This window comes from Cololabis saira, chromosome 5, assembly GCF_033807715.1.
Source record: "Cololabis saira isolate AMF1-May2022 chromosome 5, fColSai1.1, whole genome shotgun sequence".
NCBI lineage: Eukaryota > Metazoa > Chordata > Actinopteri > Beloniformes > Belonidae > Cololabis > Cololabis saira.
The window spans coordinates 49082369-49106229 of NC_084591.1; the positions used below are offsets into that span (position 1 = coordinate 49082369).

Genomic DNA, 23861 nt, shown 5'->3' on the forward strand with positions numbered 1-23861 from the left:
TTGCAAAACCTGGAATACCCTAAAATCACATTTGGTCAAGGAAACATCCAACTAACAAGTCAACACCAGAAGTGATTTGTTTCAATTGTGAACTTTTAATTTCTTGGTTCTTTACTGAGAATAATCCCTTCCAACATCTTTGAGTTCATTTTAAAATTAAACTGTCCACTGTCTTTAGCGTGTATGATTTTCACACAAATGTGTTTGGAACCTTTGCATCACACAGATCCCGAAAACACACTGCACTTTCTTCAAGTGACTTTCGGGCACAAATTGTACACAAGTATATAGATCACTCAAATATTACAGATGATATTGCTGAAGCACATTGTTCTGAGGAATACGAGAGTTCAGGAGACTATGAACCTGAAGAAATTAGGCCACCTTTTATTAAAATTAGAGAGCATTTATAATGTGCCAAACAAGTGCAATACTGAAGTAGTAGCTGAGCTCCAGTTTATATCCTCTTTGGTGTGAGGTCCTGACATAAGAGACTGTAAACTCATGTTTAAGGAAACATGACTGTGTGCTTGATGACTTAGTTAGACAAGAGTTTTTTTAAGAAGACATTTAACGTGGTTGAGCCTGTTGAATACATTCTGGACAAGAAGGAAGGTCGAACCTTACAGTATGTCCCCATTCTTCAGTCATTGTCACAGATATTAAGCCTGAAAGACATACAGGAGAAAGCTTTCAGCTTTCAGACTCTCACAAGTGTAGATACGATTCATTTCATGATGGAATGCATTTTAAAGAAAATGCACTTTTAGCCACTGAAAACATAACCCTTTCTCTCCTTCTTTACATTGATGATTTTAAGGTTTGCAATCCCCTAGGAACATCCCGAAAAAAACACAAGATTACTGCCTATTGGGTATTGGCAAATATTCCACCACAGTTTCGCTCTACACTGAAGTCAATTTATATAGCTGTCCTTTGCAAGGCTGTGGATGTAAAGAAGTTTGGTTATGAGGCAGTGATTGAGCCACTGAGACCTTGTCCAGTTGGAAGAGGAAGGGCTCTTTATTCCTGTGTTTGGAAAGAAAATCAAGGGCCCAATAGTTAGTGTGTTGATAGTAGTGGTGGAACTACATTACCCAGAATGCCATATATTGGTCGCGGGTTGATGATGTCACTGTTCAAGATGGCTACCTGAAGTTGGTCAGTAAAGCTGCATGAAAACCTAAGCTGGTGTGTTCTTTGAAGGCTACAAACATAACATGGTGTCAGAAGTGGACTCTCATGGTCCGCGCTGAGATTGACGGACGGAGGGAGAGCTTTGCCAAAGAGTGGAACGAAAAAGCAGCAGTTGGACGCCGACATCGCCGTTAGCAGCAGGCTACAGCTAGCGTCAGCACAGCTGAAAGCAGTCGACGCCATGGATAACTTACTGACTCCACCATCGTCGATGAGGTTTGATGGAAATCTTGCTGAAAATTGGAAGAGGTTTAAGCAGAGATTCAACATTTACCTGGATGCAAGTGGAGCGGGTGGAGATGACGAAAAGAGAAAAGCCTCCATTCTTCTCCATGTGATCGGCGAAGAGGCTCTGGAGATATACAACAGTTTCCACATAAGTGACGGTGAGCTGGAACTAGATGTCATAATGACGAAGTTTGAGGAGTACTTTGTACCGAGCACAAACGTCACGTACGAGAGATATAAGTTCTTTATTTGTGATCAGAAGCAAGGAGTGAGTTTTGATCAGTATTATGCGGAGCTGCTGACATTGGCCAAGTCATGTGAATTCGGCGATCTAAAGGACCAACTCATAAAGGATAAAATAGTCACAGGAATACCAGACAACGCACTGAGGGAACGGCTGTTGCGTGAAAAAGACTTAAACCTGGACAAAGCAGTGCAAATGTGCAGAGCGGCAGAGACCACACGGGCGCAGGCGAAGGAGCTGCGGAGGGACGGCACGGCGGTGCACGCAGTGAAAGCAGAAGGCCGGCGGCCAGCAAAAAGATTCCCAAGACAAAGACACGCAGAATCTCACATAGAGAAAAAAGAGAGCGGCGCCTGTAAGAGATGTGGAGGTACACACCTACCGAACAAATGTCCAGCATTTGGTAGGACTTGCAATAATTGTGGCAAAATGAACCATTATGCAAAGTGCTGCAGAGATACTGTGACTGTGAAAAAGAAAGTGCACACACTGGAGGAAGAGCCAGAGGAATTATTTGTGGACTGTTTGCTTAAAGATGATGATGTGTTGGAACTTTCAGAGGATACAGGAGATGATGAATGGATTGTGCCAATAACTGTGAATGACACAATTGTGCCATTTAAGCTTGATACAGGAGCACAAGCAAATCTGATGTCCGAGGCTGATTACAGACAACTCACAGTTAAAAGCAAAATGTATCCCGCCAGGACTAGAGTGCGAGGCTACACTGGAGAGAGGGTTCCAGTTAAAGGGCGCTGTGTGGCAACGTTCGAGCACGGGGGACATCGTATGAAGGCTCAGCTGCTGATCGTGGCACACGAGGTACAGCCCATATTAGGCCTGAAAGCTTGTGAAAAACTCAGCCTGGTCAAGAGAGTCTATGTGGTTGCATCACAGCCTCAGAGGGATCAGCATCCTTTCATGGAGGAATACAGGGATGTTTTTGAAGGACTTGGATGTTTGCCGGGGGTGCACAAAATCCATATTGATGAAACTGTGGCTCCTGTTGTCCATGCATGCAGAAAGGTGCCATTCGCACTAAGAGAGAAATTAAAGGAAGAACTCGCCCGCATGGAAAAGCTAGAAGTCATACAAAAAGTGGACGAGCCAACGGACTGGGTGAGCTCACTGGTGGTTGTTCAAAAGAAAAATGGATCACTAAGAACATGCTTAGACCCAAAAGACTTGAATAAAGCGATCAAGAGGGAGCACTTTAAACTGCCCACTAGGGACGAGATCATGTCTCAGTTCGCAGGTGCCAAGTGGTTCAGCAAGCTTGATGCGTCGTCAGGGTTCTGGCAGATGAAGCTCGATGAGGCCAGTTCAAAACTCTGCACGTTTAACACTCCAGAGGGGCGTTATCGCTTTCTACGCCTGCCATATGGGATCCTGTCTGCTCCGGAGGTGTATCACAAAACGATTCATATGGTATACGAACACATACCTGGAGTGGACACCATGATGGACGACATCATTGTTTGGGGGTCCACCAAGGAGGAACACGACATCAGGCTGAAACAGGTACTGGACACCACCCGAAAAGTAAACCTGAAACTGAACAGAGAAAAGTGTGAACTAGGAGTAAAGAGGCTGACCTTTGTGGGGGATGTCGTCTCAGAGGACGGGGTGCAGCCAGACCCCAGAAAGACATCTGCTATTGTGAACATGGGCAGACCCAAAAACAAAGAAGAAGTCAGACGTTTTCTGGGCATGGTTACATATTTGGCCAAGTTCGTCCCAATGTTGTCCACTCAATCAGCACCACTCAGATGTCTTTTGGAGCAGAAAAATGAGTGGGTGTGGTCACATGAACAGGAAGAGAGTTTCCAGGTTCTCAAAAGACTCTTAACTGAGGAACCAGTGCTGAAGTTCTTTGATCCTGACAAGCCCCTGCAAGTAAGAATTTCAGCTGATGCATCCCAGTATGGACTCGGAGCAGTTCTTCTGCAGCAGCATGAGGCAGCATGGCAGCCGGTGGCTTACGCCTCAAGAGCCCTGAGCAGTGCAGAGCGTAATTACGCTCAAATAGAAAAAGAACTCTTGGCTAGCACATACGGGTGTGAGCGTTTTCACCAATATATCTATGGACAAGCGTTTGAAGTGGAGACTGACCACAAACCGCTGGTTTCCATCATGTCAAAGCCTCTGAACGACTGTCCCATGCGCATACAGAGAATGTTAATACGGCTGCAGAGGTACGATTTCAAGATGATCTATACACCGGGGAAATATATGTTCGCTGCTGACGCTCTGTCACGGGCGGTGGACAAAAGTGAAAGAGCAGATGACAGGACAAATGCAGACATTGAGGCTTATGTCAACATGATCGTCACTTCCCTGCCTGTTTCTGACGACAGGATGGAGCACATCAGACAAGCAACAGAGTTGGATGACACAATGGAAAAGGTCAAGCAGGCAATATTGTTAGGTTGGCCAGTGCAGAAAAATGACTGCCCCAGACAGATTCAGGACTACTGGGCGTGCAGAGATGAACTGTCTGTTGTAAATGATGTTGTGTTCAAGGGTAACAAGTTTGTCATTCCAGTGGCGCTGCGCAAAGAGATGCTTGGCAAAATACATGAAGGACATCTCGGGGAGGAAAAGTGCAAGCGCAGAGCCCGTGAGGTCATGTATTGGCCAAGAATGAACCAAGACATCAGTCAGACCACTGCTTCCTGTGAAATATGCCTCACCTACAGGGTCAAGCAGCAAGCGCAGCCGCTCATGCCACACGTCGTGCCTGATAGACCCTTCTACAAGGTGGGAGTAGATTTGTTTGACTGTAATGGAAAAAGTAATATTGTTCTAACAGATTACTTTTCAAATTATCCTGAGGTCGCCACATTACAGTCAACGACCAGTAATGCAGTAATAACTTTCTTGAAAGCTGTATTTTCCAGACACGGGGTTCCATGTGAAGTGGTGTCCGACAACGGTCCCCAGTTCTCCAGTGGTGAGTTTGCCTCGTTTGCAAGGGAATGGGGTTTCCGTCACATCACTTCAAGCCCGCATTACCCTAGATCCAACGGTCTGGCAGAAAGTTCAGTGAAGGTGGTGAAAAATCTCATGAGAAAAGCACAAGATGGACGTGAGGATTTTCACAAGAGCCTCATGATCTACCGCAGCGCACCTCTGCAGAACGGTTTGTCTCCAGCTCAGATGCTAATGGGCCGGCGCCTGCGCACAAACCTTCCTGTGATAGAGGAGCTGTTGACACCTAAAGGTGCACACAAGATCAAGGCTGACAAAGAAAGAGAAAAACGGAAACAAAAATGGCAGCATGATAAAAGCGTGAAAGACTTACCTGTCCTGAGGCCCGGAGATCAGGTCCGTGTATGGGATAATCCGACAAGCACTTGGAGTATACAAGGACGTGTGCTGAGGGAAATTGCTCCACGTTCTTACCAGGTGCAGACTGAGGATGGACAGTCTCGCAGGAGAAATCGTGTGGATCTTCGTCCACACGAGCCAGGACAAAATGTGGACATGTATGATCTTTTTCCATATGACTCAAATCAAACCATGGACACTCCTGCGTCTTCACCCAAGCAAGCAGAGCTACATGACAACCAGCTGCAGGCTTGTTCAGACGAGCAGGCTCATCCAGATGTTGCAGGCACCGGAGTTCCAGCATCCACTGTGCCTGAAGTATCCAGAAGTCCTGCTGTGCCTAACATATCCACTAGACCAAGAAGGACTGTTAAGAAACCAGACAGACTGATTGATAGCATGTAATGGGTGTGGTTAAAAAAAAAAAAAAAAAAAAAAAAGATTTTAGTGGTGAATGTGTGTGGTAATATTCACAGATTGTTGCTGACATGTTTTGGCATAATATATTTTTCTAATGTTGGTTTAATGGGTTATGCAGATTTTTTTCGGGTTTGTGATATAGCAAAAGAAAGCAGATATGTGTTTATTTTCTTTAAGAAGGGGAGATGTGTTGATAGTAGTGGTGGAACTACATTACCCAGAATGCCATATATTGGTCGCGGGTTGATGATGTCACTGTTCAAGATGGCTACCTGAAGTTGGTCAGTAAAGCTGCATGAAAACCTAAGCTGGTGTGTTCTTTGAAGGCTACAAACATAACATAACAGTTAGTGTAGTAGCTGACAATTTAGGTCCCATTCCATTGCTGGCTTTTTGGAAAGTTTTTATGCATTTCATGTCTGCAGGTTTTGTTTGGGAAAGCTTTCAGATTTTCAGGAAAAAGAGGTAAGCTGGAGGTAACTGGATCCTTCAGAGCAAGAACTAAGGAGGAACATTCTCTTCATGTACAAGCAGCTTCAGAAAGTCCCACTCTCACTCACTGCTTTGGTGTGAAAAGGCAGTGTGCCCTAACTAGTAAATTAACATATTTCCATGTTTTGTCAGGCTATCCACCAGACTTGCTCCATGACCTGTTTGAGGGAATAGTACCTCTGGAGTTAGCTTTGTGGCTTAATGTTCTGATTAAGAAGAAATACTTTAGTTTATTTCAACTCAATGGCCTAATCAGACAGTTCCCCTACAAGTGGATTGCCAACGTGACAATTTCCTATGTGTGTTACACAAATGGCAAATAAACGCAATCTGAATCTGAATCTGAATCTGAAGTGGACTGACAAAGCTGACAGCCCACAGCCTGTCCCACTGAACTTTGCCACCCGAAAGAGCGTAGGTGGAAACACTCATGAAAATTGTAGCCTGTTATGTCTGCTTCCTCTTATCATTGGTTTCAAAATCCCAGAGAGTGAACCAGCATGGCATGTTCTAATGGATCTTAAAGACATTGTTGAACTCGTGGTTTCTCCATTTGACACAGATGACACAATTAGATACCTTGACACCGAGATATCAGAACACAGGCATAGATACCTGATACCTGTTCCCAGAGGCTAAAGTTCTACCAAAGCACCATTTCCTGGAGCATTATCCACAACTAATCAAGGCTTTTGGTCCGTTTGTAGCTTTGTGGACGATGCGCTTCGAAGCGAAACATAGCTTTTTTAAGCGAGTCGTTCGACATACCAGATGTTTTCGCAACATTTTACTCTCTCTTGCTGTTAAGCATCAGTTCATGCTGGCTTACCATCTGCATGGCAAAGACATTCTCAAACCTGCCCTCATTGTCTCAAATCTGTCAACAGTGCCTGTGGATGTCCTCAAGGAAAACATACAAGAAGCAGTGCAAAGAAAGTTTCCTGGAGAGACATGTATTCAAGTGGCCAATACGGTGACCTGCCATGGCACCAGTTACTCAGTGGGAATGATCTTGCCCTATGGATCCACTGGAGGACTTCCAGAATTCGTTGAACTAAGTCTGATCCTCATTGTGCGTGGCCAGCCTGTATTTGCTGCCAAGTGTCTACATTCCTGGTACAGTGAGCACCTTAGAGCTTTTGAATTGGAATCCACAAGACAAGTGACACTCCTCGAGCAACAGGAATTAACAGACTCCTACCCTCTTGCAGCATACACTGTTGAGCAAAGGTGATTTGTCACTTTGAAGCGTCACATTCCTTTGCAAGATTAGGTAGTTAAATCCATATATATTGACATGTTTTCAATTGTTCATGATTCCTCATCACTGTCATTAGTTACTGTTTCAGATGTTTCAAATTGCAGTAAGTAATTTTGCAATCTCAATCAAATTTAAATTTATTGTTCAGCCCTACTGGTCACTGCACTTAGGTGTTTAACACTAAAATCTTTAAGATAAAAGTTTTTATTCATCTCTTTGTTATAAGACGTAATTTTATTGTTTGCATGCCTATTTTTAACGTTACTTTCTTTTTTCTATCTGCCCCCCCCCCCACCGCCACACCACAGAAACATCAACATGTCCGCCAGACTTTGAGTCATACTGCAAGAGGAAATATGCAAGCTTTCCTTGCCCTCAGGAATCCCTCAGAGTGTGGAGGAGTTGAAGAATATTGTACAAGAGACATTTGCAATTGAGCAAGATTTTAGTTTACAGTTCCAGGACCAAGATTTTGATTGTCAGTTTTTTACTCTCCTTGAAACTAAAGAAATAAAGGACAAAGACACCATCAAGGTGGCTCTTACTGAACCAGTGGTTACACTAACATTTGAGGATTGTTTGAATGCAAAAAGAGAGAGCTTTGATAGCAGTTGTGCTGAGTCATCAGAAGATGTTCGTTCCAGTTCAACTGCATCCAGTGGTACCATCATTCTGTCTTCTCCAGAGAGCACTTCCTCCCTTCGTTCTGCGTCTTGGCCAGCTCAGTTTGAGATACCTACCTTCTCATTTGACACTGAGCTCATTCTACAAGCTGCAAATTAAGCTTACAGAAAGGACGGAACACTATTCAACAATCCTGCAGAAAAATCTAACATTCTGGATAAACAAGCAGACAGCATCTTTGTGTACACTGCCTATCCTTCCCAAGCACAAAGGGAGCAGGTTGCTGAGGCCCTGGTTATGAAGCACCCATGTTTAAGGGACCCAGTATCCTTCAATGGTTTATATGGTTGGCACAACAGCCTGAAGTACAAGCTTGGGAATTATAGAGCAAAGGTGAAACACTTTGGACTACCAGAGCTAGATGTAAACAGTATGAAAAGAAAATCAGCAGCAGATAGAACTCCAGCAAAAAAAATTAAAAAGCCCAAGAAATCTGAGGTAAATTACCACCCTCAAGGTGAAACAGTGGAGCTTCTCTATGAGTTCAAGAAGAGAGACAACAACAAACTCATCAATGAGAAGATGGCAAAAACCTTCTCACTGCGTCGAAATAATAATAATAATAAACCCCTGGGCCCTCATTTATCAACCGTGCGTACGCACAGATATGTGCGTAAAGCGCGCGTACGAGCATTCTCAGGCAAACTATGGTATTTATCAACATGTAACTGTGCGCAGAAACACGTGTAAATATACGCACAGCTCCGACCATGCGTACATACAAAACCTAGTGGTAGAACAGTGAAACTACAAATAGAACCCATTAAAAGAGTCTCAAACTTTACATGTGAAGTTTGAGATCGCTGAACTGTGACTGAACTCCAATTAATAAAAATTATCCATAAGTAATTCAGACATTTTGAATAATTGGTGTGACAAGCTATAAAAGACAGCTTTGGCAGGACGACCTGAAAAGAAAATACAAGTACCATGGCTTATCTTGCAGTGTTGGAGGATTTGCGCTCCGAGGGAGCGCGTTTTCAAAGAGCGCGCTGATCTGTTGATCTGTGAGAGACGGAGCGGCTGCTCAGCAGGCAGCGTTTCCCCAAAAACATTCTGATGGATTTATGCCGTGATTTACAACCTATAATGGAGCGAGAGACAAAACGCAAGCCATCCCAGTCACATCCAGCTCCTGTCCACCCTGGGATTTTTTGCCACCGGAACATTTTGACATATGCGGCATTTCGCAGCCGACACTAAGCAAAATCATGCCGGCAGTGTTGGATGCAATAGTTTCTCTGGCCATAATTTACACCCAGTTTCCATACACACATCACCGAGTCGAAATTAAACGAGGATTTCATGCCATCGCCGGATTCCCAAACATAATTGGAGCTAGATTGCACCCACATTGCCATAAAAGCACCATCACATAATGAATTCAGTTACGTGGACATGAAAGGATTTCATTCAATCAATGCACAAATAATCTGCGATATGTCTCTGTTGCCCGTCGTTGCCCAGTGGCCTGAACGCACGACTCATTTATTCTGCAGAACAGCTCGGTTGGTGTTTGCACCTCCAAGCAGGAGTTTTTGACTCCAACCAAATCTTAATTTATGGATAATCTTCCAATAAATATATCAAACATGGTCAACATAATTATTTTTATTTTATTATTTTATTTATTTATTTTTTTATTTATTTTATTTATTTTTTATTTTAAGTGTTTCTCAATCCTGTTCCTCATGGGCCCCTGTCCTGCATGTTTTAGATGCTACCCTGCTTCAGCACACCGTGATAAAAGTACCTGTGTCATCAACAGAGCTGTGCAGACCTTGGTGACAAGCTGATTAGGACCTTTAATTAGAATCAGGTGTTTTGGTGCAGGGAAACATCTAAAACATGCAGGACAGGGGCCCACGAGGACCAGGGTTGAGAAACACTTAGCGTCTCTAAAACTGATCCGTGGAAAAAAACGATATTGCCAAAAGCTTATATGAAACAATGTCTTTGTTTCTTAATTTTTATTAATACACTTCCCATAGCTTGTATGTAAGTATGCAAATGACGGTAACCGTGCACGAGCACGGCAGTTTAGAACAGGTGGGATTTATCATCACTGATGTGCGTACGACCAGTGTCCGCATGTTTGATAAATCCGGATTTTTTTGTACTTACACACATTCTAAATTTCATTCCTACGACAGAATTTAGAACCTTTTCTACGCACGATTGATAAATGAGGGCCCTGGTGATTGACTTCAAAGCACGATGGCCTGCCCTTTTTGAGGTTTCCCAGGTATGTTGTATATTTTAATCGTGTCTTCTGCAATACAGGGTGTTAATGGCAAAGTTTCAAAGTGAATTTCTCTTTTTTGAATTAATCATTGTTGTTTGACAGTATCACTGCCATTATCCATTTGCTATGTGATACTTTCCAAAAGGAAAGTAACACGTCTTCACATTCACAACCTAGTGTTAAGTGTGTGTGGCATATGCTGAAACTAAGCGGCTAACTAAATTAAGCACAAACCATGCGCTTGACTGAACTGACACATCCAGTGCATCATACCTTGCAAAACCAGTGACCACTTAATTGTCACTTTCAGTGTAGTCTTCAGTGTTGTGCATGAACGCGTTCATTTCTGTGAGAACGTTGAACTGAACGCAACGTATTTGCAAATAAAGAACTAGAACGTGAACTTGTTCATTCTGCAAATCACGAACTGGAATTTTAACTGTTCTGATTATGTGAGTTTCAGCTTCAGTGTTTAGGTCCAATTATTACGGAATAATCCTTCTCATTTCACCAGCCTGAATTATGGTTCCGCGTTACACCAACGCAGAGCTACGGCGTAGGCTCTGCGTTGGTGTAACGCGGAACCATAAATCAGCCTTGACAGGTGAAGAGAGACGTTGCAGATGCAGCGTGAGCGAGCCGTCAGATGATGATCCGTTTATCATTATTTGCGTGAATTTTACACATCGTCTCCCAAAGAGTCTGACGGTAGAAAAATCTAACCTTTCTGTGCAAATGATGTCCACCTGCGCTGATAAAAAAAGTCTGAACATCTGCCTCGTCAACTTCAAATTTGAAACGTCATGTGGAGTTAAAGCATCCGTCCAGTGGGAGGAAAATATCTGCGAGTCCTTAACAATCAAAAAAGTTCCCAGAAAGACCAAGAAGACCCAACAGCCCCAAACGACCCCAGTCCCTCTGCTGCACCTTCAGGGGGTTGATTTACCTGCAACAGGTAGAAACACTGATAATGGACTACATTGTTGGAGATTTACAGCCTCTGAGTAAAGTTGAGAAGCCACCAGGACAATACATGATAGTATTCAGCTGTGGTCTTCAACCCTGGTCCTCGGGATCCCTGTCCTGCATTAGATGTTTCCTTGCATCATCACACCTGATTCTAATTAATGGCCGTCATCAGCTTGTCATCCAGGTCTGCACAAGTCTGTTAATGACAGTCATTTTTATCAGGGTTCTGAGGGGAAATATCTAAACATGCAGGACAGGGTCCTGAAGACCAGGGTGGAAGACCACTGGTATACGGTGAACAGTTTTAGGATAGGGGGGCGTTTCATTCGTACTTCTCACCTAAAAATATTGAAATGAACTGAATTTGAACTAGTTCAAAATGAAAATGGTGAACTATGAATGTGAACCGTTCAATTTTAAACTATGTTAACCGAGTGAGAGCAATGAGATGAGATATATGCATCCTTCATATTAGTATAAAAGAAGGTTTTATTCTCTCTGGTGTATTTCACAGGTTTTTGATGACGATGATGCTGCAGCCGTCCAAGAGGCCCTTACTACATTTGTCCTCACCATCTTTGTGGTCAGTAAAGCCGGAGATGAAGGTCCCCCCAAGCAAGTTGGAATAACCGTGGAGGGAGCAGAGGTCCTTTGTGGTATTTCTGATGTGGCACATGCGTGTACCTACCTGATGGCCCTTATCTATGCCTTGGAACTAAGCTACCCTAAGAAACTGAAATACACATTCAAGGTTTTTCAGAAGATCTTCCTAGAGCTGAACCATGTGAACCAAAAAATGTCCTCCAAAGTCCATGACCTCAAGGTCAGTTTACAAGCCTAAAAGCCAGATGTGGTTGAAGGTAGAGGTTTTGAGTGAGCTCCCTCTTATCAAGGTTTACAGTTGTTGGTTTTACACTGCCCCTTCTCAGTTTTTTTATTCTTAGAAGCTAGTATATGCTTAATTTTGTTATGTGGTATGGATTCTCTGAACTTTAAATGGAGCATACAATTCGGCTCCGGTCAGCTGAAGCAAAGCATTGTAAGAAGCAAATGTATTTTGAATGTCTGTTTTGACAGATCGGATTTCATTTGCTGACGGTGTTCAGACCGTTAAGATAAGACTGTTGTCAGGTTTAAACTCTGTAAGTGTTCTCAGGGTAGAAAAAAATGATGTTTGTGTATCATTTTATAGAACATATTTGTGGAAGTTCACTTTTTTTAGAGGAGGTTTTTTTTTCAGATGAAGTTAACTTTTTTTTTTTAATTGAACCTCATTAATAGAGTGAATCCTTTAAGTTACAGTATATGTTGGTCATTGGCTGATAGTGTGTCTGGTACTGATAGCGTATCTTGTACTGACATATTTTTTTTTTCTCATTCAAATTAAGTCTTATTTTATTATCAAAATGTCTTTGGTATACTGTATGTTCCATGCTGTAAATGCAAACACTAAATACATACAAATATGACACATCTTAAACTATTATAAAATGTGGTGAACAAGTCCACTTGAAGGCATGTGTTAGGTTAAGTTGCATAATTATACCTGATGTGGGTGTTGTTTCGAGAATACAGTATTAGGGATGCAACTAACGATTATTTTCATTAATGTTTAATCTGTCGATTTTCTCGATTAATTGATTAGCAGTTTGGTCCATCAAATGTGAGACAATGAGAATGTAATATTTTGCAATTAATCAACTATTCATTGCAGCTCTATATCAGTTATTGCAGTTGGTAGTGGTCGCTGTTACCATTTATCTGTATGGTCAACATTAGGCTCCACGGCAGCATATTGTGTCATGAAATTTTGTGAGCACTTTCATGATATCTAGACAATACCCTTTGCCTATTTTGGTGACTTGTGACCTTTTCCTCTAACAATTTTAATCTATTGGGCAGATTGACCAACGTTTAGATGAAACATGCTTTATTTGTTTGCTTTATTTGCCCCTTCTCAACCTTTCCCCGACCCTGAACCTAACCTGGGACTTGCTGATTGGGCCGGAGCTTCAGGAGCTGCGTGCTGGCCTGCGGTCCCCACCCCCGGTCATCCCGTTGCTGCTTCCACCTGCCTGCGGTCCCCACCCCCGGTCATCCCGTTGCTGCTTCCACCTGCCTGCGGCCCCCACCCCCGGTCATCCCGCTGCTGCTTCCACCTGCCTGCGGTCCCCACCCCCGGTCTTCCCGCTGTTGCTTCCACCTGCCTGCTGTGCTGTTGCCGTCCCTGACCCCCCAGTCTGGCCCTCGGCAGGAGGGTCCCCCCTTATGAGCCAGGTCCTGGTCCAGGTTTCTTCCCTCCTAAAGGGGAGTTTTTCTTGCCACTGTTTGGCTTAAGGTTTTTCTCCCACTAGGGGAGTTTTTACCTGCCATTGTTTACAGTATGTAATAATTGCTCGGGGGTTCATGTTCATGTTCTGGGTCTCTGGAAAGCGTCTAGAGACAACTTTTGTTGTATTAGACGCTATATAAATAAAATTGAGTTGAATTGAAAGTAGAACACCAAAAAAAAATATCTTGCTTGATCTACTTTAAAAAATTAAGGCAACTTTTTGCATGAGATTATTATGTAGGTCAAGAAAGACTAGTCTTTGTATAAACTACTTAATTTTTAGTATGTACAAAATTAATTTGCATGTAAAGTCAACTTAATTTTGGCAAGTAAAGTCAAACTGAATTTTGGTAAACAAAGTCAATTTAATTTTGATAAATAAAATAAACTTAACACAATTAAGTTGACTGTACTTGCAAAATGTAGTATTTACATACAAAAAATGAAGTAGTTTATACAAAGACGAGTAGAGCCGAGTAGGTAGGATATAGGTTGGAAATAACCAGGCCATGCAGAAGACAAACAAAATTGATCATCTCCTCCATGTTCTACATCTTTAGTGTTGTTGTCTTATTCGTTAAATACGTCACAGCAGTTCCGCTCCAACCCGCCTACTTCTGATCTGGGTATTGAAAAGAAACGAGGGCAAGGCGAGTGGAGTCGGGCTGAGTAGGTACTAGTGGAAAAGTGCCAATCTTTTGGTGGAGGCAGTGTGATGGTGTGGGGTGGCATCTCCCTCAATGGAAAAATGAGGCTCGTCATAGTTGGAGGCAATCTCAATGCAAAGAGATATCCAGATGAGATTCTGGAACAAGTGGCAATCCCATATCTTCACAGACTAATGCTGGTTTAAGAACATGATGCCATCCCACAGCAGTGTGTGACCAGTCTGGTCAGCAGCATGATGAGGAGGTGCCTGGATGTTGTGGCTGTGTATGACTCTTCTACCCCCTACTGAAGCTCCTATGTGTAAAATGGATAAATTGTTAATTTGCCAATATGTGTTTCTTCATTCTCAGCTATGCTGCTCATCTCGTACTGTAAATGCATGTTCCTTACAAATGTGGTACCATTTAAAAAGGAAATAAACAGGCTATCCAATGGTATAAAATGTACTGTATTGCCAAGAAGCATAGTTACAACAGAGAAATAACACAAATTTCCTGACTTTTTTAAGTTTAGTTTTGGTATGTAACCAAACTAGTGGCAGAAAAACTGAAAAAAAAAAAACACTGGTTTTACAAGGCACTTGAATGGAAGACTTTAAGGTTAATCGACATAAAAATAATTTATGAGAATTGTGACCCTAAACTGGTCTCACAAAATTTTAAACAATCAGTGTGATTGGATAAAACACTTTAAACTGTGGAAATCTGTTGGAATTTCATATTGCCTCCATGGAAACAACGCCACCTGAAAGTCAATTAGCACCTTTTTCATCATCAGGATGAATTCTCAGAACACAGAATTATAAAGAACCACAAGACGTTTCTGTCTTGGATGTTTATCTGTCTTTTTTCAGATATTATTAATTACAGGTTCACTTACCTTTGCAGAATTATCAGGCAACTCTGTTTGATTGCAGCTTGTACTTGGTTTGGTTTAGGTTGCTAAAGTTTTTTGGGGGATGCAAATATATATAGCAATAATAGTATCATGTTAAATGTGTATTTGACACCATAAAACCCAGGCCCATCATCTGCCAGCACTTACACCAGATTTTAAAGTTAAAAAAAATGTCTGGCCTTTTTATTGACATCATTGTCAATTATTGACATAATTGTCAATAATTGTCAATAATTGACAATTATTGACATATTTATGAATGACATCATTCATAAATAAACACATCAAATTCAATTTAAAATGTCTTTAAAAATTCACAAGTTCATCATCTAGCTGTTCTCATGGCACATTCTCCCCACATTTCAACTGGGGTCATTACGCCAAATAAATAGCTCGAACACTAATTTGCTCCGGATGTTGCTTCTTTTGCAGATTCAAACTAATAATAACAAAACTAATAATCTAATAATAGAACTAACGTGACTATCTTAGCACGTTACATGTATCTAACGTTCTAACTTTTTCGAGTGTTAGATATCGTTCTCTACCATGTAACTTTAGTGTGACAGATAACCATAAAGATAAAAAGGTCAACCAAAACAGCGATGGATCTTTAGTGCCATCTTTGAAAACCTTGATGGATCTCTTTTTTGTTTTGTTTGTTATTTTTTGTTGTTTGTAGTTTTTGGAAGACTTATTGCATTTTTCCAAACACTGACAGACGGTGTGGAACATGAAGTGAGAAAGAGAATCCTGAAGGCTTCTTCTGGAATAAACAAAACTCTACCTTTTCCAAAGTCATTAAGAGTGGAAATGATTGCCAGAAAGAAATTTGGCAATTAAAATGGAAATGCAAAGTTTGAGAGGAAAGGAAAAAACCTCAGAAAGGGAAGTGCAGAAGAAAGAAAACGCCACATGGAGGGGTCCAAAAACAATGACAGGTCAGCAAAATCTTCAATCTGGAACAGAAGAAGGTTAGGAAAAAAAAGTGTCGTAGAAAAAAAGTATGAAAAGCCGAATCGAATGGCGGGAAAAACAAGACATGGAGAGAAAAAGTGAAATGAGGTGGAAAAAAAGAAGAGCAGGAGGAAGGAGGGGAGATAATGTTGGTGTTTGCTTGTTATTCTAGCTCTAATTTTCATTAAAGTCTGGAGAGAAATGATCCACGGAAGCTTAAAAATCAGCAGCGTGGAGAAGGAGAGAGAGACGGAGGCAGAGCGACGAGATGTGGGAACATCTGAATAAAACAAAACCAAATGAAATGAAAAGATGGAGCAAGACACAACGTTTATAGGGGCCAGGGGAAAGAGAATAAAGGACAGAAGTACGATGGAAGAAAGGACCTACATGGAGTAGATTTATAGACATAATTCACTCTCTTTCTCTCACACACACACGCACGCACACGCACGCGCGCGCGCGCGCGCGCGCACGCACGCACGCACGCACACACACACACACACACACACACACACACACTTGAGGCTAAGTGTGTGTGTTTTTGCTGTTTTTAGAAGTTTTGCCAGCTTCAACACAATAAACGTCCAGGCCAGATGTCTGTTGGGTTTAAGAAAAATAAAAGTACCATTTAAATTTATTGATTAATTCAAAGCAAATGAATAAAAAAACAGTAGATAAATTAATCTTATTGATAAATCATAGTCATAGTCTAAATATTCCCATATTTTACAATAATAATAATGATGATAATAATAAATGTATATAAGTAGTATTCTCAGCTGTTTAGCCACAATTGGTTTGACCCAAAACAAAAACAAGAAGCATTTTTGTTTTTTTTTAACCAGAAGAGCAGAATGGCAGCCTCAGATTTCCACACAATTACTAGTAGATTTCTTGTAGAATATTTTTCTCTTTTATAAACACTGAAGTACAGAAATACAGATATTATAGTCATCAATGAGATTGAGCTTTCAGTAGTAGTATTAGCATTATCATCATAATGTCAGGAGAATAGAAACATTGGCTTAGATTTTGATATACTTATATATCCATTTTATATCCATTGGCGTACATACAAAGTCCATATATGAAGTTCATGATGTGCAGGCTTCCACAGTCCGACATGAGGAAAGCAAGTAAAGATCTGGAGACTGGAGGCAAAAAATACTGCAGCAGATTAGGTACAAACTACATGAGGTGGGGCAGAGGAAGGTACAGTAGGTGAACCGTTGCTGGAGAATAAAGGAGCAAAATAGCAGTGAAGGGGCGGTAGAACAACATAAGATTTAAAAAAAATACAAACAAGACAAAAATATCTGCACTTGTGAGTATACAGTGTTGTTGAAGAGAGAAAAGTATCCCGGAGAAGGAGGTATACAATACCTGAAAAAACCGTAGCAGAGGCAGGAGAGGAAGAGAGAAGGGAGATGGATGAGTTTAGGATGTTCAGGTGGGGAGAACACTGGTTTACACGGGGGCATGACGGATGAGAAAAGCAGTACTTTCTGTTTGGACGTATGATGAGCACCAGTAGCAACTGTTTGGTTATAAGAGAATCATAGAAAAGTACTACATACATGGACAAAGTTTATTACGTATACAAACACTTTAATTCAAATTCCTCTTCTAATGAATAGCGTAGACTTAATACTGCTACAATTTTAGACCACAGTGGAAATATTTGGGGGAAAAAAAGCTTTCAATTAATTTCCTCATGAATGCTTTTATTTTACTGAGCATTTAATTTAGTTTTTCATTAAAAAAAAAATAGTTTTTTAGCGTTTTTTCGTTTACTTTTGCCCCAACGCCTATTCCAGGAATGACAATAATAGGATTTTGTAAATATTTGTAATGCTATTTTATGGTTAAGTATTGACTGGAAAATGATTACAACTCAAGAATTCACACTAGTTTTGAAACACTTGTGTAATGTTTGAATGTGAGTTACAGCAGAGCTGTTTCATGGGAACAGTTTCTTTTTTTTTGGTTTTTAGAACAAAAGTAAAAGCAACCCTTTATTTCATAAATCTCTCACGTTTTGTCATCCTTGTTGTTTAGTAAACCTATCAGGACAAATCAGGACAAAAGAAAATGGTTAATGGTACAACACATAGAATATAACATATGGTCATGATTGATTTAACAAAAATCTTACACCCTAAGTAATTCATACTATAACATGCAATAGTCAGGGAAACTGTAAGAGAGCAGGGAGCTGTTATCTCAGACTCTGTAGAATCAGTGAAGATGTTGAATATTCGGAATAAAGAATAAAGAATAGTTTGGAAGGATTTAACAGGAGAATGTCTCTTCTCTGAAAACATGGCAGTATGGACAATGTTTTCTACCCTGCATCTGGACAAACCACCAGACCATCGGCCATAATAACCAACGCTGTGTTTGGTGAAACCCCAACACACGGCTAATGTGAGGAACAGCCAGGGAGTTCTGATCATTTGGGTTGTTTTGCAGCCACAGGACCTGGATGCCTTGGAGACATAAAGATGACGATGAACATCTCGGTTTACCAGACAATTCTTTTCAGTTAAAGGTGAGGCAAGCATCCTCAAAGTAAAAGCTTGGCTGAAACTGAAACGTGCCAAAGAAACAATTCAAGAATATATCAAGTCCACAACTGAATTGTTGAAAAATAAAAGGATCAAGGTGTTGCAATCCAGATGCAGGCCAGACTGAAAGTTACTAAGAATAAGGCAAATCTTTTCCACATCAATGTGACAGACTGATTGTGTCACACAGAGTTTATGTTTTATTTATGTTTTTAAAAACTGCTTTGGCATTTTGCCTAAATCTTTTGGCTAATAAACAATAATGCAGTGTAATATGTGTTGTTGATCTTTTGAAATAGATTTACCTTATTACAAAACCAGGAATAACAACATTTTTTTTTTTCATTTTGTCCTGATCCATACAACCTAAAACATTTAAAAAGGTGTTGCTTTCTTTCATGCAGATGTAGCTGCTGTGTGCATTATTTCTAAAAAAAATTGTGATATTTATATCCAATTAATCAATGTTTACAATGGAGTTGAAAATGCAGGAAATCTGACCTTCGACACAATTGTTTTCTTTTTTTTATGGAGTTATTTTTGGACAACCGCATCACTTGGGGTTAAGACCAAACACCAACCATCTCATTTCCCAGATTGAGGCTTGTGCAAAACTAAAATTCGTTGCAGTTCCTCGACTGATCAATAGTTAATCTCCACTGACTCCCATGTTAAAATGTCCAAATTTAGAACAGGAATAAACATATTTAAAGCCCGGTTCAAAAAGATCGTTTTGGTCTCAATCATTTTTGATTTCACATCCATGACAGCTCAGAAGGGATGAATGTTTTTGCACCATGCCTGGACAGTTAATATCAAGCAATAAATGTATTTTTAATATGACTGATCGACACTTGGCTCAGCCACTGGCTAGTCGTAATCACGTGCTCATTTGTAATCATCATGCTACCGCGTTTAGCCAAGCAACCAGCCCTTTGTATGAACCCAACCACCATTTTTGATTTCGCCATTGAGTCAACATCTTAAACGTTATATCCCGCTGTGAATGTGTGGTAGAAGCTCTGCAGATATTTCAGTGGCGTTGGGCTGAAGGCGCTGGGAACAAAGCTAACTTGATTGACATGTAGTGGGTGTGTTCCCGCCGGCTTGCTGAGCAATCTGGGTGCACCCTGTATGAAGAAAAAGACGCTTCAAAACTTCTTCAGAAACCTATGGGTTACGAGACCGAATGCATCGTCCAATGTTTTATACAGTCTATGTCTAAAGACTGAAAATGAGAGGAGTTAAGGTTAAATGGATATGATGGAAGAAACAGCTGTGAATTTCAGGGAAAAACTTCAATGATATCATACAAATACATGAATTTGTCATGGTCAATGCAGAATACAGGTTTGCATGGGTTTGCATGGGAGTCTTCAACTCCTGATTTTGTGATCAGAGTTTTGCATTTCCTCTATTAAAATTGTAGTTTGGCTTCGGGGCAGAAGGAAATCCAAAGTCTGTCCAAATATATATTACAAAAGGAAAACAAATGCTAAAAATATAAACACATAAAATGCGGGGATGTGGGAGCAGTTCCTTGAGAAACATTCTTCAAAGCTCATGTTGATAGTAAATAAAAAACTGCATGAATATATGAGGATGAGGAGGGGGTGGAGGTGGGGGTGGGGGTTGGGACAGTTAGGCTTTTAAACACTCTATAACATACAAATGATCAATTGCGTTTTTCAGCAGATAATAAAAAAAGTTTTGGCTGTCCAAAGCTGCAGTCAAGCCACGGAGAAAACAGAGGGAGGAAAGGGATGCATGATGGAATGGATGAAAGGAGAGAGGGAAGTGAAGAAGCTGGCCGTACTCTTGAATGTATTGGCTCCATTATTTCTCTCTTAGTTTACCCTTGTACAATTGTTGTGCATCATGCTCTTATATCTCTATCATCTCTCCTCATTCGTCTCTGCAGCATCCAGAATACAAGTCTGATGTCACATGCCCATCTTTTTTCCGCTTCCACTATCTCATTTGTGTCCTTTTTCTTTTTTCCCCCGCGTCGTCTTCTCTCCATCTTCCGCCAATGCTTCTTCCTTTGTTGCCAACTCCTGCCCTTTCTCTTCCTCCTTCTTCTCTTCTTCCTTCTCTCTACATTGGGAACACCAGGAAGCCAGAGAAGGTGGAGTATTTCCACCCTCCCATAAGGTTTCCCCTCTCCAGTTTGAGGTAGGCCCTGTCCCCCTTCTCCATCTGGATCAGGACACCGTTGCTGGCAGCCTCGCGTGTAACATCTTGGTCTCCAGCGAACGCCGAAATCACTGGCCAGCCATTGTGCATCAGGCTCACCTGGATCAGGAAAAGCACAGTTGGAAAAAGAATGAGGAGAGTAATAAAAGGATGAACTACCTGGATGTCAATTTACAACGTTAGGAAAAAATAGTAGATAATAAATTGTGATCTGATCTTCAACTGAGTCACAACTGCAGAAAGTGAGTAGAGGCTTCTGGAGACTGAGGCTGAGCACAAGGACAGATTATTTAAGCCTCGATTTGTTTTTTTTTGTAGTGGTAGGCAATTAGATTTTCAGGTTTTTGGGTTTTTTTTTCATGTGTATGATGCTTTTGAGTTTTATTTTCGACATATCACCATTGATTATCAATTAGAGAAGAGTCAACCTGATGCTTCCAGTGCACCATGACATCACTACCCAGTGGAGGCCAGAGGTGCTACAACAGAGTGGTGCCTGCTGGCAGTAACAATTGACCCCCCCCCCCCAGCAACTACTACCTGCAACACCCAGCTGCAGAAAATAAGCCATTGCTTACTCAACCCCAATCACAAACACCGCCACGAATACCACCACCATGGGACACTGTACCAAGTCTGTACCAAGTCTGCCACTTCCTATAGCTGCTCCAAGTGCAGTCACCAAAGCATGGCACTTTTGTAAAGTTCAGCGATCAGCTTAGCATAGCATAGCATAGCATAGCATAGCGGTTGAAGTCATGAAGAAACTCCCAGCCACATGGGTCTGGCATAGGAAAGGAAGGCTCTACAGGTCCAATCCTGCCTGGGCCAGTTTGTTGTTTTTTCAGTGAAGGTTGTGTTGCTCTGCTGGGGCCCAGCAGAGCAACACAACCTTCGCTGAAAAAACTATTTGGTCATTGACACTTTGTCAATCAAAGCAGGGAAAAGCTAGACAGCTGCTGCCACCAAAATGAAGAAAGCCTTGGTACCTTCACAGCAGATGTGCAGCTTCCCAACCATCAATAAGTTCCTTGCTGCTTTTCAGAAAAACCTAGCCAACGGTCATCCAGACACCCTGCAGGAACATTCTCTGCTACATATGTAATAGGGGTGTCACGGTACACAAAAATCTCGGTTCGGTACATATCTCGGTTTGGAAGTCACGGTTCGGTTCATTTTCGGTACAGTAAGAAAACAAAATGCAAAATATAAACGTGCTAGTTGTTTATTACACACACACAAAATAACATTGGCTCTACGTGTGCCGGCGCTAGGACCCCGCGGACGCCTGGTGCGTCGTCGGGCTGTGTTTTCCTTCATGCTTCCCTGCAGCGTCTCATGCAAACACAAACACACGTAGGCTACCTGGCAGAAACATTTCTTTATATCATGTTGTCTGTCGCCCGCAATATTTTTTCTTTTTTTGGCCGGCGCCATAGTTGGCTGGCTACAAACTCTACACATCCCATAATGTATAATAATATGCCCGCGCTCTCAGCAGCGGTACTCGCATCGTTAAGGATGATTTATGGTTCCGCGTTACACCAACGCAGAGTCTACGGCGTACGGTACGCAGCGAGCGGCCGTACGGTGCACGTCACCGCGTCCCCTACGCCGTAGCCTACGGCGTAGGCTCTACATCGATTTAACGCCGAACCATAATTCAGGCTTTACTAGGCAACGAAGCAGGTTGACTCACGTTGCAGAACAGCGCTGCAGAGGCGCTCATAAACGTAAATGATCATTGTTTTTTTGTTTTTTTTTTAGGCCTGGCCAGGCCCCGCCAGGCCTAAGCAATGGTAGGGGAAACACTGGACTTGTCACAATTATGTGCTTAGCTCTTAAGTTCTTCATTAGTTATGCTTTTTTCTTTAATCTTAATACTTTCTCTGTGTGTGAGCGCAACTGCAGCAGCGCTCTGCTCCACAACGTGCGGTCCTCTACTTAATATGTCCGTGTGGAAACTCGTTCGGTACGCCTCCGTTCTGAACCTAACACGCTATCCCGAACGGTTCAATACAAATACGTGTACCGTTACACCCCTAATATGTACCCATGATCAACTCTCATCATCCTTAGCTGTTCAACACCAGCACCGGTAAAACCAGTAAGGAGGACAATAAGAGCAATAGAAAACACAATCATTATGTATGCATGATCATTCAAATGATTATTCAGAGGTAAAACTCTTATGTAATGCAGTAATGCATAATAATAATAATTAAAGCTGCAAGCAGCGATGAACAGGCCCTTGCACCCTTGTGCACATTCAGGCATGCTACAGTGGAAGCGCTTGTATGACTTGCATGTAGATTCTTCAGGCCTGGACATTTAGCGGATGACGCCATCCACGACTCTCTATATCAAACCATTCAAAAGTTATGGCAGAAAGTAGGAACTATCAGATATCGACCAATCAGAAGAAGTGGCGGGGCTAATTCATGCCAATGAAGGTCAAGTACTCAAATCCGAGTCAGATGACACCACCCACGACTCTCTATGTCAAACCATTCAAAAGTTATGGCAGAAAATAGGACTATCAAATATCGACCAATCAGATGAAGGGTGGGCGCACTTTTTGGTGGCTATCGTCGCCACGGTAACGCTTTTGACTGAGAAAAGTAATGTGCATCGTTGCAGGATCGAGACGCACATTTTGAAACCAAGAAGGGACAGATGGTGGAAGAAGCTACTGTCAATTCTAGTAAGAAACCAGGAGGTGATGCACGAGTTATGGCTTACTAACATCTGGTACCCCTTCATCATTGGCCTGAAGATCTTCACTTCTTTGGATCCCTTTGTGAAGGTGCTGAGAGCCCCCATCACAGTCAGTGCAGTGATCGTGGCTCTCAAATCTGATAAAAATGTCAAAAGTAGGGCATGGGGCCAATAAACCAGACATCGAGCAGCTAATGCCCTACATGACACAAACCCTCTGGGCTCATCATAGGCACCAGCCTCCACCAGTAAACTCCCCACATCTGCTCATGTCATCGTCAACCAGTTTACTGCCATGATATCCACAAAGACCATTAAGACTGTTCATGGTTTGTGGCAACACTACCACTTTAAACTCCCTCTTTTTTTTCATCCACTGCTAGTTTAAAATGAGAAAAACACAGGTAAACGCACAACGAGCACACAAGCCTTGGAGATCTGTAAGAGAAAAA

At 41.8% G+C, this 23861-nt stretch overlaps 1 protein-coding gene across 1 annotated transcript in view; it reads right to left on the reverse strand.

Annotated features, from left to right (window-relative positions):
• Positions 1-16635: 16635 nt before the first annotated feature.
• cbln1 (cerebellin 1 precursor) overlaps positions 16636-23861 on the reverse strand; it is a 37815-nt gene continuing 30589 nt past the window's right edge. Inside the window, exon 3 of the mRNA XM_061722326.1 lies at positions 16636-20790. Coding sequence (XP_061578310.1) covers positions 20593-20790 — 198 coding nt within the window. The 3' untranslated portion in view covers positions 16636-20592. The remainder of the gene's footprint in view (positions 20791-23861) is intronic.